Raw genomic sequence first — 16,962 nt, 5'->3', positions numbered from 1 at the left:
ACGTCAAACTATTGATTGAAAATTAATAAAAAGTATATATTTAACTAATACTTCTACATATATATGTGTATGTATATCACATTATTATTTTAACAATGCATGATGGGTTTTAAATTCTTAGTGGAGTGATAAATGTACTGATTTTATCATGATGTGCTTTTTTTTTTTTTTTTTGAATACACGATAAGTTATCTATAAATTGCGTCAACTCATAAACGAATAACCGCAGATATTTGAAATTTTCACCAAATGTTTATATTATCGTTTTCAAATTGCAATAAAATGTTCAAAACTATTTGTAAACTATTTATAGGTACAAAAATTTTTTATATATTTTTTATTTTATAAATACTGATTAAAAATTATTTGCTGTGTAGAATGCTTGAAAATTTAATACAAGATCTGATGAAAAAATATTCTTTTATCTGTCTAAAAATATTTAAAATATATACCACATTTTTTTTTGTTTTTAAAGTTAGAATTTTGACGAAATTCGTCAAAATCGCAAAATGTTATAAACTATTTTGTAATTAAAAATTCATAAAAACTTTCCTTTTTGTATCTAAGTTTCGAAAATTTAATACAAGGTTCCTTATAAGTAGGTCATATCAGAACCATTTTAACTTAGTTCTATTATAGTATAACATCTAAAATATGTATATAAACATTTTAACTTCCGATTTGGACTAAATAACTTATTTAAACGATAAATAACGATATTTTAATTTTGTTGTTATAATTTAATAATATTATTCGTGGGTACTTAAACTTTTATGTATTTTATATTATTATAAATTTTAGTGAATTTTACTATACGTAATAACACTAATAACACTTTTAATTTATTAAAAAATATTAGCTATTACTATTAATCTATTTTTAATATTGTTTTATAATATATTAACATAAAGATGTAAGTCAATTTTGAGTTATTTAAGTCGATATACGATATAATAATAATTAAATACTAATACAATATAATATTAAATGCAATATTTTCGGGAAAAAATTATATCAACCCACTATAATACTATAAATAAAATAAATGACTTAAATAATTATATTAAAAAAAACATTATCACTTGATGATATAAGCTGATAAAACGTTTCCACTTAGAATCACTTTTTGTATACAATCACATATCGTTGAATCCAAATTTAACAGACCTAAAACAGTGACTTTCTCGGCACCTAATAAACAGCACAATAATACTCACTTAAGTACCCACTATACCTACCTCTTTTATATCGTAAATAAAGAAAATTCATTATATTTTAAGTCACTTGTGATCAAACGATTTGTTTCGGAAAACAATGGAAAGTGCATCGAAATCCAAGCTCTAATTTTAATAAATGTAGTTGATAAAATAAATCTATTTCGTCATGAAAATATTTAAGTAAATGTAAATTCCAATTATATCTTATTAGAATGTATTTTAAGTAATTATGAATGAGTGAAATAGTCTGTATGAGATTCTCTATTTGGTCTTTGAGTAAACCTTCTAAAGGAAAAAAACATTTATTAGTGTGTTTGTATTATTAACTGCAGTTTTTATTAAACGGGTTCTGTGAAATTTGAATCTTGCCGCCACCATAGCGAATTATTTGTAAATATTTCATTGCTTTAAAATAACTAAAAAACAAGTATAGTTTAGTTTGGTTTTATGTATTAATATTTCATTTAAAGTAACCTGCTATTAAATTTTGACATATTCATAATTAAATAAGAGACAGTTTCATACTGTTTTACGGCATATAGACAAATATAACGTATCGTTTATATCTACCAAAAAAAAAAAAAAAAAATGTTAAAATAAAAACCATCAAAATTATAATAACTATCATTAGCAAAATAAAATGGCAAATAAATTTATTTATTTATTTATAATGTAAATATCTAATTTTTTAATAATATATAATATATTAGTTTAAAAAAAAAATAACAGTTAATATATCATTTTGCGTCTTTGAATTTCTGTGTGTTTGACATCAATCTCAATAAATTTATTTTTTTGAAATGCACTAAAATAACATACTATAATGACTATTTTTCAAAAATATCATATAGGTTAAATCAATCAGAAATCGGTAAAATATTTTTCATAAGCTAGATAGAAGTTATGCAATTAGAGAATATTTAAGGACCAAAAACTGACATTTTTGTTTTAAATATTTTTAATTATAAATTATAGTAAACTAACTTCCTCTCAGTTTTGTTATAAATAATTTATCTTTATTTTCAACATTAAAATAATAATATAATTTTATCTTGCACCAAAATAATCAATGCGATGAGATTAATTTTAAGCACTCAGTATTTTTATTATTGTATCACATCCGTACTTTTCTATTTTTTAATTTTTATAAATAAATTTCAAGGATATTGATAAAAAAAAATGCATAAGTCAGTTCATGTTTAAAATAATTAAATTAAGAATTGTTACTAGAAATATATGAAACATTACCTATAATTAAACATATTTAATGAATAATTATTTTAATTAACTATTAATATTATAAATTAATATCATCATATTTTGTTTTACCCAATTAAAATTTGAATATTACAAGTATATTTTCAATAAATACGTAAATATAATATAATTACTTCATAAATTAAAATTTACTTATATTTCTTGAATTACAAAGAAAATTAAAAACATCAGAAAGTTAAAAACATTAAAACAATTTTGTTTTTGAAATTGTTTATTTAATATATACGTATTTTACAATTAATATGTTTAGGTGAACTGTAAATTGGTAAACGCTTTCGTTCTATCAGAACAATGTTTTTTTTTCGAAAATAATGCAGACAACTTCCACTTTCCTACATAGTACATATATATTATTTTTATAATTATTCAAAACATTTTAATATTTTATATTAATATTAAAGTCTGATTTAGGTACCTATTGTGTATAGGTTGTAAATAATTATTTGATTTAAATAAATAAAGAATAAATATAACAAGTTAATAAAATAACAATGATCACAATGCAGCGCTATTTTTATACCAAATTATCTTAGTGAGCATTTATACAAAACGACTTTAATATTTAAATCATTAGTATTTTAACAGTTTCTAACGCTTGAAAGCATGTTGAAGTGTAGTCATTCGAGTTCAGATTAAAGTGTCTCTTAAAATGTGTTAAATGGTTTCGAACGTTTTTAGATGAGTTTTTGACCGGGTCAATTTAAGTCCCAACGTAAATAGGGATAAAAATTAGAAATCTACTAAACAGTTCAAATACCCATACTAAAATTATAGACTTATATGTCGACTTTAATAACTTTTGGTTATAAATTTACCAAATCTCGACCGCGAATTTCCATACAAATCGAATTTGTTTGTAAATATATGCATACCCAAGTTTTTAGTTTTATTGCTCCATAAATCAAAATAGTCAGTTTTTATTTTCAAATAAAACAATAGTGGTTTGTTTAAAAAATTAGAGTCCATTTGATGAGAGAAATAATATCAACCCGGCGGGTGATCCGATTGAAATTTAATACTTTTTACCGAGGACAAATAACATATTATACTATTTTTATAGTAACCTTAAAATATATCTCTTAGTAGCTTACTAAAATATCTAGGTATCAGTAAAAACTTAATTTATAGTTTTTTTTTTCTACTACCTAGATGTTATTTAATGCAATCAAGTAATATATTATATAGTACCTATATTATATTTCTGACAAGTTGAATTGAACAATCGTTATAAATATTTTAGCATAAATAAATATGAGTTTAACCTTTTTATTTAATACAAAATATAAAACTACATCAATATCATTATCCTAAATATACTTCAACAACGACCGTCTCAAATTATACTTATATGTCCGTTTTTTTTTAATAAACGATTATACTAAATCATAATACATCAGATACTAGGTACATAGGTAATAGAATTATTCATAAATTATACATCGTTTATAGCAAATATTTTAAAATTATATCATAATAAATTACAAATAGGTTTAAAAAAAATGCATCCGAATTGCATTCAACAAAATAAACATAAATTGGAATTGCATGCCACCTCTTAGAGAGGTCTATCCGAATTGCATGTCGTGTACCTACAAGTTTATCTTTATTTATCATGTAGGTACTTATGTGAACTTAAACTTTATTTTTGATTTTCTGTTTTTTTTTTAAATGCATGAATACAACTGATTAGTTTTTAGATTGAAAAAATTTTATATTCGAGTAAACATTTTACCAAATTGGAAAAGATTACACTATGAATATTAATTAAAAAGATTGTAGTTTAAGGTAATCAAGTGAATATATTGTAAATTTTTACATGGCATTTCAAATCAATAATAATATTATTTAATTTAATTAAAGTCAAAAATAAAGTTTAAGTTTTGCACATAAGTGCATCGTGCGTGATAAATAAACATGTGGGTACGTGGATTACCATTTGCCAATTTGGATATATCCCTCTAAGAGGTGGCATGCAATTCGGATGCAGCCGAAAATTAAATAGGTTTTCAAGCATGTATCTATTATATCAAAAATTACATAATTTAAAATGTGTACCACGTTAATTGTGTATATTTACATTATAACAATAAGACATTATTTATGTTAATATTAACATATATTTTATATTCTATACATAGTCACAGACGAATTCTCACTTTAAGCTTAACAAAAAACATATATTTCATCTTTCTAAATTCTAATCGATTCAAAATTACATCATCGTACTTCAATGGATAACAATAAATCATGGGTATTTATTTTTGAATAAATGTAATGTATAACTGTCATAAATTAATAAATATTTTTAGTATCGTTGCTTTAAAATAAAATAAGTTATATAAATATTTATAAAAAAAAGTTTAATTATATTCTCTCAAAATAATGGGAATTGACATTCGAATAAAACTTTTTTTATGATTCGATCAGTTGCATATGAGAGAAACGTATAATTATTATATTTGAGATTAAGGATTTTGCATAAATCAAAAGATTCTCGTTATCGCATAAAGTAAATTACAATATCCACATTATCTACATTTGTCATAATAATATATGAAGCGTAAACCAAGTCACGAGAAAGTTTTAAACTTTTTATGACTGCAGGGAATTCAAAGTTATAATATCTCGTTTTTATAAAATTTCTAATTTTATTTAAACTTGGAATGTTAAACATTATAATTCAAAGTTCTGCACATGCACGTATTAAAAGTGAGAAATTGGCCATGTTTCTCTGAGTAAATTCTTCGACTTAACAGATGGAATAGTAAAATATTTTATTAAATGAATAATTAGATAGAATTACACAGACTATTACTTTCTACAACAACCGACCAATAATCTTTTGAATAATATTTAGAAGACTATTGAACACTTGTTTCACTTCACTCCCTCATTGATTCCAAGCTATTGATGTATTATTATTTTTTGATTTGAATAAAATGATAAATAAATGCACCGATTTAATTCATTTCTGTAAACAAAAAATAAGGCTATATTTATTTATAACTGCTTAAAAATGTTTGAAACGATTGCAATATTATAATAAAGATATTCTTATAATTACATTATTTGGAAATAGATAGCGGAAAAAATCAAATATTTTTGATATTTTAGAAATGTATAGTATTCATAAAAAACAAAATTGGTAAAAAATATTTAGATCATTACTTTTTATCAAAAAAAAAAAATATTAAAAATTTTAAGCTATAATTATAAACATTTAATTAAATTATTTACTAATATATTTTCCATTAATCCCTAAATTATGTGCTGTATGCATGGTAGACGCTAATTTTTCACATTTTATTTTCAAACAAATTTATGTAATTCTGATGGAAAATAATTACTAAATTTACCTCATTCGTAATAATTTTTGTTTACTTAATTACACATTTACACTTATTCTTTTAATACATAATCAATGCACTTAACTGTCGTGACAAAGTAAGTAGTTACTTATAATACCTCAAGTAGTATAACTAATTTTTAAAAAAATTCTAATACTCAAGTGTTATACCAAACTGAGATTCAATTTAACAATGGTATATGAACATTATTGATCACTGAGCAGTTAATAATTATACATATTTATTTTACTCGTAAATATCATTTTACAGACAACCATATAAAATATATTATTATACATTTATACCATTTTATTTTAACTCAGATTGCTATTCACAATAAGTGAAGGTAATACTTTACTAAAAAAAACATTACAATATATTATTATTGTTTATAAGCTATAATACTGTACAATATAATATACGTTATTATTTATATAATTTATATATGTATATAATATTATATTATATATACTAACGAAGCATCAACACACAGATTATATTCTCATTTAAAATTATAATTAAAAACAAAATATAAATTTCCTGTGAAGGTTTTCAGAGGTATCGTTAATAATATAGCAGCATAAGATATTGTGAACTTTTAGTCAACAGTAGAAAATGTAATTTTTAAGATGGTACTTGTTGACAGTGATTTTAGTTTTTAATAGATTGGTGAGGGGCCAAACATTTTTACAAACTAATTTGACTGAAAACCCGATCAATTTTTTAACTTGCAAGTTCATTCCAATTACGTGCGTGAGCAATACAATTTCCATCTTACATCATTTTATATATTATTGTATTATTATATCATAGGAGAAAATTGTAAAATTTTATTACAAAAAAATATGCATGGAGCCAAAAAGTAAAGTGCCTATCTTAGTAATGTACATTTTACATTTTTCTAAAGGGGTTGAACAAATTAAATTACAACACTAAAAACAACTGCTAAAATGTAACTATCGATTGATACATACTGGCTTTGGAATAAAATAAAGTAATTTTATTATAATTAAATTTTAATAAAATAAAATACAACAAACACACATATTATATTATATATTCCAACTATATAAATATTAAATATTATTGTGACAATAATTTCTCAGTACCTACCTATCGAACATTGAATAAATTATTACAAAATTATTAAAATAATCATGTATTTTCACAAAAAAAAAACCATAGAACTATTTTATAATCAGACATGATAGTGAAATTAATAAACATCTTAGGTATATAAAATATCAGAGTTTATAATAATTTATTTGCACCCGCTTCTTTTAATGCTCAGAATGCTGATGTGGTGTTATTTATATTAATAATTTATAATGTTTGGAGTATTTTTTATATCAGAGTTATGAATTCTCAGCTTGCAAAAAAATATTGAATAGTATTTGGTAGAAGGGATGAAAAGCGATCAGAGAGCAGAACTTCGTAGTACAATAATAATAATTAATTATTAAGAATATTTGACTTCGTATTCCACCAAATTTACGTAAAAATGATAATCTCAAAAAATGTAATTATAAGGATAGACTTCAATTGCACATTTTAAACATATGCATTATTATTATTATTATTATTATTATTATTATTATTATGTATGAGTGGTCGGCCGAAGTGAGGAATATATATTTTAAAAAAAATATTTCTAATGGAAACCTTCCTTCACATTGTTATCGGAAACCGGAACCAGCCGGAAACCACGACACAGGTGTACGCTTAAGCGTGATGGTCGGAAGAGAAGTGTGGGGATTTGGACGAACATAATCATAGATCGCCCACAATAAGTACTACGGGTGACGGCGTGATAGATGCAGTGGTTAGGGGGGAGAATCTCTCGGGTGAAAAGTGTTTCTAGAGCGTGCGAGTGAGTGCGTGTGTGTCGTTTCCGACCTCCCTTTGTGCTTGTGCCATGCTCACGGATTATTCATAACGTCAGCAGACCCTCTAATGACCGGCACGGCTCTCCCCGCGATCGCATCTCATCACACCACCACCGTCGCAGCCGCCGACGACACAAACGGTTTTACAGGAACCGCCCTTCCGCCTCACACACCCGTTACTGATAACCGACCCACATCTACCTATATATATATTGTACATTATACGAGTATATGTGTTGTTCTTACCACCACCATCGCCGACGCCGTATTATAGAACTACTACTAAAACTTCTAATATACTTATACAACTACGACCGGTGGTGTGTAAATAAGGGTAGAAGTGTGCCTAGTTTTTAACGCCCATCAAAATAATCTAAATTAACTAACCGTATGATACAATATAGTAGTGTTAATTTTATAATAATTTCATTCGCAATAACTACAGTATAATAAAATAGTATATTTTTTATGATGTACACGTAAGGTTTTATTATACGAATTACGACCGTAATAATTCATAATGACATTGTACCTATTTCGAGATACTATACTTAATAATTAAGATCGGTTTATTTGGAAGATTATAAAATCACGTCTTTGGCGTTGTACGATACCTACGCATAATATAATAATTGCTGTCTGAGTCGCACGACTTTGCTTATCAAAAGTCAAGACTTGTATTTTAAATACCTATTTGTTCCAAATCCTAATCTGAAATATTTTGAAAAACTTTTAGTCATCCAATCACGCCGTCTTCTAAATCACTGCGTGTTGTAATTTGTAACTTCGCTACCTTCGACCATCTCCATTAAACACTGTTCGCTACTGATATACAATAATAACTATATGCACTACCACCGAACTGCAGAACTACTACAACTTCGCTACTATAACCATTACTGCTATACGTCATAAGCTGCTTGCGTATTGCGTAACTGTGACGGCCGCTACTTTTATTCATACTATATATATATATATATATATATATTTGTTTATCTATGTGTATGTGTGTGTGTGTGTGTGTGTGTAGTACCCCCGACTCAGCGCTGGGATTTTAATGATGCGCCGGAGCTTTTCAATTAGATCCATTACGCGCGCACTTTGGCGTGTACGGGACGCTCATTAAAACGTCATCCGTACCGACGCCAGCACCACTGCTTGTATATAATATATTATACAAAATATAGACTGCGAACGTTACGTGCATTTACTTACAGAGGCGAAGAGCAGTTAGCCGGTACCTTTACCGTGTCGTGTCGTGTTTCGGGAATGAAAAATAGAACAAGAGGTATAATATTATACGTATATCGGGCAGGTCATGGCGTACATCAGCAGTATACATATATTACATTATGCATGCTGACGAAACCAAACGTCAAAGACCCCGTTTCCTAGACGGATATTTTTTTTTTTAGTTCAAAAGTTTTTTCTCCCTCTTTTTTTTTAGAAAAATATTATTTTTGCGAGTACTGGTCGTGAACATACGTATAATTTTTATCATTTTATAAGACTACGTGATAATACCTTCGTCTTGGTTCATAATTAAGCTTGTCCTTTTAATTTTTGAACAATTCGTTTTTATTAGCATATTATATTACAATATAAAATGTTTATAAAAATAAAATGTCGACTACAGTGAAACAAGTTTATCGACGTCGAATCTGCTATCCTATGAATTTCGTATTGATCATATTGATATTGTGTATAGAAACGTTTTATTAACAAAGTTAAATATTTAATAAAACAATCAGGGTTATATATTATAATATATTATAATAAATAGTAATATAGTATAGTATCATTATTATATTATTATTCATAATTATTTTACAATTTCAAACAAAAATCAAAATGATCTGATAATTTCAAAAATTAATAATTTAGCATTTGGTCTTTTTATAATTAAAATATTTGCATTAATGATAATTAATTATTTTAATAATTAATATTTTACTTTCTATCGATTTTAGCTCGTACCTATTTTAATATAGGCAATCAAATTTCTATAATTAAACCAAAAATATAATATTAATTGACCAACCCTAATATCTTCTACTATTTTGGTTTAAAATCAACCAGCCCTGTTCAAAACCATTTGGAAAACAAGTTTTCATCATGTCGCAGAAGTTCAAAAGTTCCCTCCAAAAGGGTTATACGAAATCATACACAAAATTTTAAAGTACTAGGACGAAGAAAACCTCTTTCAAATGTAACAAATCTCAGGGGAAAGACGTTTTTGACGTGCATGCACTAAAACATTAATATATTGTTTTAGGGTAAGTTGAAGCCGACCCATCATGATATATAAGTTATATTTTTTTCTTCATACAATGATCCTCTTTCTTACTAAAGTTTATCATTTGTTCGATATATTTTGAAATATATAATGTAAGTTTAACCAATAATATATATATTTATATACATAAAAGAAATAATACTCAAACTCCATCAGAACAAAAACTTTATAGCTTTCCACTTTTCCGCATATATATTTATATAGGTAACTAAAATACTGTAGAAATGTCTGTACCTACTTTATTTATTAACGAATCGCCCAATAGTTTATGTTACGTTGATACCTAACCGTATTTAATTTTAAAACATGAGAAAATGTAAATTTAAATGTTTAATTACAATGATGGTCAATTATATGATAGAATAAATAATAAGATATAATAATAATATTATCATGTTATATATTATATGCTTCCATTATTATTTTAGTATTCTTGGGTTTGTTGAAAACAAAATAATTGGCAAGCTTAATTACAGTTTAAGAGAATATCATAATATTGAATATTGATACTATTTTGTATCAGCTACCTAGCTAATGTCTCGTTATCATAATCTATCTATAGCATTGATAAATACAATGATTATATGTGTGCTGTGTGTATAAACAACCAAAAGCCAATAGTCTATTGCACTAATGGGTTTAGATCTCTATTTCATATTAATCATATTTGATCAAAACCACCCAAATGAATATTATAAAAATATGTGTAGATTATATTAACAGAGTTCAAGACAGGACAATAAAATTATAAATTTTTAAACTTATGTGTAGTTCATAAATGAAAAATATATGTAAAATAATCGACTCATTGTATATTTGTATCGAAATAAGTATAATATGCCTCTGCCATGTAGTATCATAATAGTTTAATATATATAATTACATATTAAACTTAAACACATTACAAATACTCTTGCTCCCTTAATTATTATGTATTTATGTACATAATATTTACATGACAATATAAATATGAATATTTTTTTTAAAACTCTTACAACACTTATTGTTGTATTTACTGACAAAATATTTTACATCAAAGGATATGTTTTCTTTGATCGTATTGCATGAAATTTCACACATATTTCTGTAAATAAATTTCCCTCACCTTCTTTGAAAATAAATAATATTCTTCATAGAAATGATTTGATTCTAAAAGTACTAGTAGCATATTGTCAGTTATGCGCCTACTCAAATTACTGACCTTTTCTTTTCACATTTTGTTCATGTACCTACTGTTGTATATTTTTAACATAAAACAAAAGTGAGTTTATATTAAATAGCCAGTTAAAGAAACTTTTATTAGATGGTAATTGACCATCGACCAGGATATTTTCCCTTTCATTTTTTCATAAAATATAACTAACAAATTACTTATTTAATATGACCAAATAGATAATTAAAATCTAATTATTAATCTTACGCATATAGAAAATATATTAAATATCACAGGGTATTTACTATTTATATATATTATGTATAATAGTATCATCAATCATAATTTAAACCAATGGCATGCAGGCTCGGATTAAGGAGGAGCCCACGCACGTGAAGAGCCATCATAGAGAGTTCGGCTTTAAATTTTATTAAGAGGTCATTTATACTTTTATGGTGAAAAAAAATCATATTTTAAGATAAGCTAAAGAAAGAAAAAATAATACTATACTATATTTGTGTAAAAAATAGTATGTAGGTCCTACAATATGCACATCTCCATATCTTAACCGTGTTTTCGTCTATTATCTGTTTTTAGAATATTAATTATACAAATTTTTTTACGAAAACGACGAGTGTCGACTACGAAAATAACAATAATAATTCTTATTTTGTTGAATATTTTTATTGTTGATATAATTTTGGCCATATGGTAAGAATTAATAAAACTTGGTACCTACACGTACATTTATAATTTATATTCGAGTATTTAAATGTATTAAATTATAATAAATATACCCCGAAAGTAGGTTCATTATTCAAGAGGTGTATGGTAAAACTACCTACAGATTTTAATTTTAATTATTGTACTTTATTTTTGGTAACTAATGCATAATTATTAAATTAATAATTACTTGATAAAACTATTAAATTATATAATTTAAAAAAGGTAACATTTTTTCTATAAATTAAAGAAAGTAATTTCATTAATTAATTTCAAATATTATGTAGGTTATAGGTTATAGGTAAATAATTAATCATTGATGATATTACTGATATCCAGTGCCAGATAAACTATCAATGAAAACGGTGCTTAAATAACAAGTTTGCCTTTTACAGCAATTTCCATACAAACCTTTTCAATCTCCCCTCTAGATATGCCACTGATAAGACGTGATAAGAGCATAATAGTATATATGCATTATAATACCGAATGTAGTTGACCAGATAGTGTACTCGGAAAATAATAATATAACAGTGCATTTTCTATTATCCGCGCTAATTGGAACTGAAGGGGTGCGAATAATTAAACAGTGTAGTTTATGAACTTAAAAACTATATTTAACTGATTTTAACAAAAATATCAAAAATTATTCTTAGAGTTATCAGAAAAATATACAATATAGTTTAAGCCGTGTTTAAAAATATACTGAGGCTATATCCAATCTGGTACTGGCGAATTGCCTATTTCAGTCAAATTAGTTCACAAAGTGAGGTACACCGTTGCCGATTTGTCTGTAAAAGTGTAAACTGAAGTACCTACACTAAAATCGAAACACATCGATAAAGTATCATATTTTATGCTCATTCATTTTTTTCGTAAACGTAGTCAGGTTTACGGCCAGTTATTAGAACACAATATGTTTTTTTAACGAAAACAAACAAATAGGTACCTTAATGATATTTTTTTAAGAGACCACAGATTTTTTTTTTGCAACGCACAGACAAAATTTAAGATTTGACGCTGCTGATATTATATCTAAACAGTCAATAATTTTAAAGTTATATGTTCATTCATGTATCCAACATTATAATGTTGTATAAACAGTGATAAGAAAAGAACTATAATTTTTGCTTTTTGTCCATTTATGGGGGCATACAACCATGTACACTACCTCTGTTCTACTAGAACTAGAGGTCTTCATCTGGGCTTGATGATATGTTATAATAGATATTTATTTTTTAGATAAAAATTCTAAACATTATTATTTATTTTTAACGACTAATTCATTCTTAATTTATAAATAATTAACATAATCCACTATACATTTTAATATACAATGTATTAAATATTTTAAAATCAACCAAAGATATAAAATATTATGGTTAAAACTTTATTGTAAACACTTAATTATCATTTATAATATTAATAAAATTAAAGATACATATTTCAATCACTGAATAATTTGCTATTCCTTTGATTTCACTGAATTTCGAGCTCGCAACACCACGAACTTATCCTAAAGTGCATCATAAAATATAAATTATGTATACTAAAAAAGTTTGTAATGGTGAACAGTCTACATTATGAATGTAATAATTCATGAATGAAAATAAAATTCAAACAAATGTATTTTTACATTATTACTTTTATTTGTGAGTTCTTAAAAAAATATTAAAGAATTAATTAATTATACAGTTTTAAAGTACACACGTATACTCACTTATTTGCCAAATATTTATAAGAATGTATTTATATATTGACATTTTTTCAAGCATAGAAATGCCAGATTACATTTTACTAATCTTGTTGTTTATTTACCTTCAAACCCGAAATTTAACTTACAGTTAAGATTAAATATTTTTTAGAAATAATCTAATTACTTTTGTTTCAGAAGAAAATGTATATAATTGTATACATTAAAAACAAATATAATGTATAATAATATATTATACAATAAAATAAACTATAGTGGAGAATCTCATATTTTTCAATTGACAATTGAGCCTATGCTTTTACTTAGGAGATGTACATTTTATCTTCAATATGAAGATACCGAATATAAAATCACTCGAAGTCTAGAAAAGCTCTGCGAAAAAGACCGAGTAACATCCAAAATCACAAACAGGTATAGACTATATTTACCTTATTATCTATCCACTTTATTTTATACCATTCTTCTAGCAAGAGTTCACTTCAAATCACTTCAATTCAGAAAACCCTTTTAACACTGCTAGAGTCTAATAATTGTTTTCAACCATTAGTAATGTACTAATGTATGTACAGTATATTGTATAGGTTTTAATGGTCGCCAGTATAAGTGTGTACAATGTGATATAATCTTTAATATTTCATAGTAAAAATGACCTATACTAAATTTTCAGTATTTTAAATTTTTGAATTATAATGCTACATGATTTCCTTTACTAGAAAATATTTATGATCATTTTTTATATAATTACAATTTATTTATCAATAAATATATGTAGTTTTTTGGGAATGTGTATGAAAGTAATTAAATTAACACGACAAGTAAAAATTATTGAAATTATAATTTTAGTTAAGTACTTTTATTTATTTATTTTAATTATTGTTAATCTTTAAATAGTTGATAAATACTTTAAGTGATAGAAAACATAACAATTTACAAATTTCAAATGTATTACTTAATGTATTCCAATAATAATTATATAATTAATATAATAATAATAATGTTTATATTTTATTTTACAAACAATGGCCATAGTTGCTAAGGTTTTTTTTCGTAAAAAAAACTAGTTGTAAAACTATTAAGCTATGTCGATAATAATAATAATTGTCTAAATAAATCAAAAAATATAGTCTTAACTTAAATAAAGTTTTATAATAAATCAACAATGTTGACATGATAAAAATGCAATATACTATACAATAATACATTTTAAATAAAATCTATGTCAATGACTCTTTTTGACTATTATTATTCTTTTAAATAATATACAACTGTAAAGTTTATTTATTAAAAATCGCATAGCGAATTTGTTCCATTTAATAAATCGTTAGAATTTCAAGAACAGTTATCCAGTCATAAATGCACTTTAAAAAGACATCAACAACTTTTATGCATTATGTATTGTAGCTAATAGCTATATTATATGCTTATGTTATACGATACATCAAGTGCACTTACCACTTTATCGTTTAAATGCCTCACCCGGCATGGCAGTAAGACATTTTGGCCTGCGGACGCAAACACATTTTGTGGTGCATTTTCAAAATACGTTTTCGGTTGTTCGTCGACTTTTTTTTTTATAACACTACCTGCAACTAATTAGAAACAAATTAAATTAGAACTATATGAATCTTCGTTACATTCCATAACGAGAGTTTTTGCACAGTAAAAAACAATAATTTTTATATTTTTATTTTCTACCATGTACCGACTATAGATATAGAATGGGCTATAATATGTTCGAAGTAATATCATAATCCGTTAAGTTACGGGTGTCGGTGGTTTTTCCACTCTCCTCCTGACACAACTTGGTGATGGGGGCTGAGAAGGTTTCTTCCATCTCTCTCTCCTTTCCTCTTCTTCTCTCTCACTCATATTTTTGCTATTTGAGGCCAAAGGCATTAACAAGGAAACGATGATCATCTGGGACATCATCAATCTTGCCAAAACCTCTGATATTATGAGCTCTCTCGCGATGGTCGCTAAATAACGTGCAACCGGCTAATTTGGCTGGGACCTTAAGTCCATGTCCACACTAACATCGTATATGTAATACTTATATATTGTTAAATGGATTTACAATATCGTGGTCTATCGAAAATATATATGACTGAGCTCAATAAGCAACACGCAAATTCAATGAGTTAATGAGTATTCATTAAAGAAAATTGATTGTTGTCCAACAACTATTTTGAATTGTGAATTTTAATGAAAAAAATCTTAATTAACTAAAAAAACAAATTAATTGTGATTGTTAGTGGTTGAACTTTATTCCCAGAGAGAAAACTGCAAGTGTGCATTTTAACACCCCATATCATATTGTGCTTTAGGCAAAACCACTCTGCTGACTTCAAAGGAATGACATAAAAAGTACGTGTTTTTAGTATTATGTTGTTCTTTTTTTTATAGTGACAATATTGTTTACACTGTATAATCTACATAATCTACAATATATATATACAAGACTACATAGAATTTCGTTTTTGCCTCTTCAAACATAATTTACAATACCAAAAAGCACTCTTAATTCTATTGTTTTTGAACAAACTACGACTTTCAAAAAGATATTATTAAATGATTTCCATGATAGTTTTATTACAATTGATAAAACAAACAAACTCATTGTATAAATACATTTTAAATTTAGTTATTGTTGACAATACTATTGTAACTGGTTTATGTTAAATCTTGTTTTATATACATTATTATACAATAAGATGACCGATAATAAATATTATGTAAAAAAACAAAGTATATATCATTAGGTATTGTAAATATTCCGTATCCAAATATTTTATGTAAATAACAATAAATAATTTTAAAAAAAATGTCATTGGTAAAATAGAAACGCATAGTATTACAAAAAATTTAAAGTTTTCGAACTTATAAACATTTAGTTATTATCAAATAATACAAAAATGTAAGATTATAAGTAAAAACAATTTAATTTTCATATATTGTTCTAATTTATGATGATTAATTTCATATTTTATTGTATCGCATTTTATATTTATTAATTGTTGGTATACCTTCATAACCACCTTGTATCATTTATTATTTTTCTATTAATTTCCACAATTATAATTTCCATTACAAGATATTCTTGATAAGGGGATAATACAATTTGGGCTATCTATATTAAATAAAAATTTAAATTCTTATAACTTATACAAGGAAGTTCTATAACCTATATACATTTTCATATCAACTCATAATAAATAAAATATATAAATATAAATCTATAAATAATATAAAAATAAATCAATTTAATTTTACCAAACAGGAACTAGTATTGAAATATTTATTGTGATAATAACAATTTTATCATTTATATTTTATATTCAATACAAGAAT

The 16,962-nt window shown here is 25.2% G+C and overlaps 1 protein-coding gene across 1 annotated transcript in view; it reads right to left on the bottom strand.

Annotated features, from left to right (window-relative positions):
• LOC132922477 (lachesin-like) overlaps positions 1-16,962 on the bottom strand; it is a 70,133-nt gene that overhangs the window by 38,022 nt on the left and 15,149 nt on the right. The window contains exon 2 of the mRNA XM_060986032.1: positions 15,067-15,203. Within this exon, the coding sequence (XP_060842015.1) occupies positions 15,067-15,203 (137 nt within the window). The remainder of the gene's footprint in view (positions 1-15,066; positions 15,204-16,962) is intronic.

The sequence above is a fragment of the Rhopalosiphum padi genome, chromosome 2 (assembly GCF_020882245.1).
Source record: "Rhopalosiphum padi isolate XX-2018 chromosome 2, ASM2088224v1, whole genome shotgun sequence".
Classification (NCBI taxonomy): Eukaryota; Metazoa; Arthropoda; class Insecta; order Hemiptera; family Aphididae; genus Rhopalosiphum; species Rhopalosiphum padi.
This window is presented reverse-complemented; position numbering and strand designations above follow the sequence as displayed.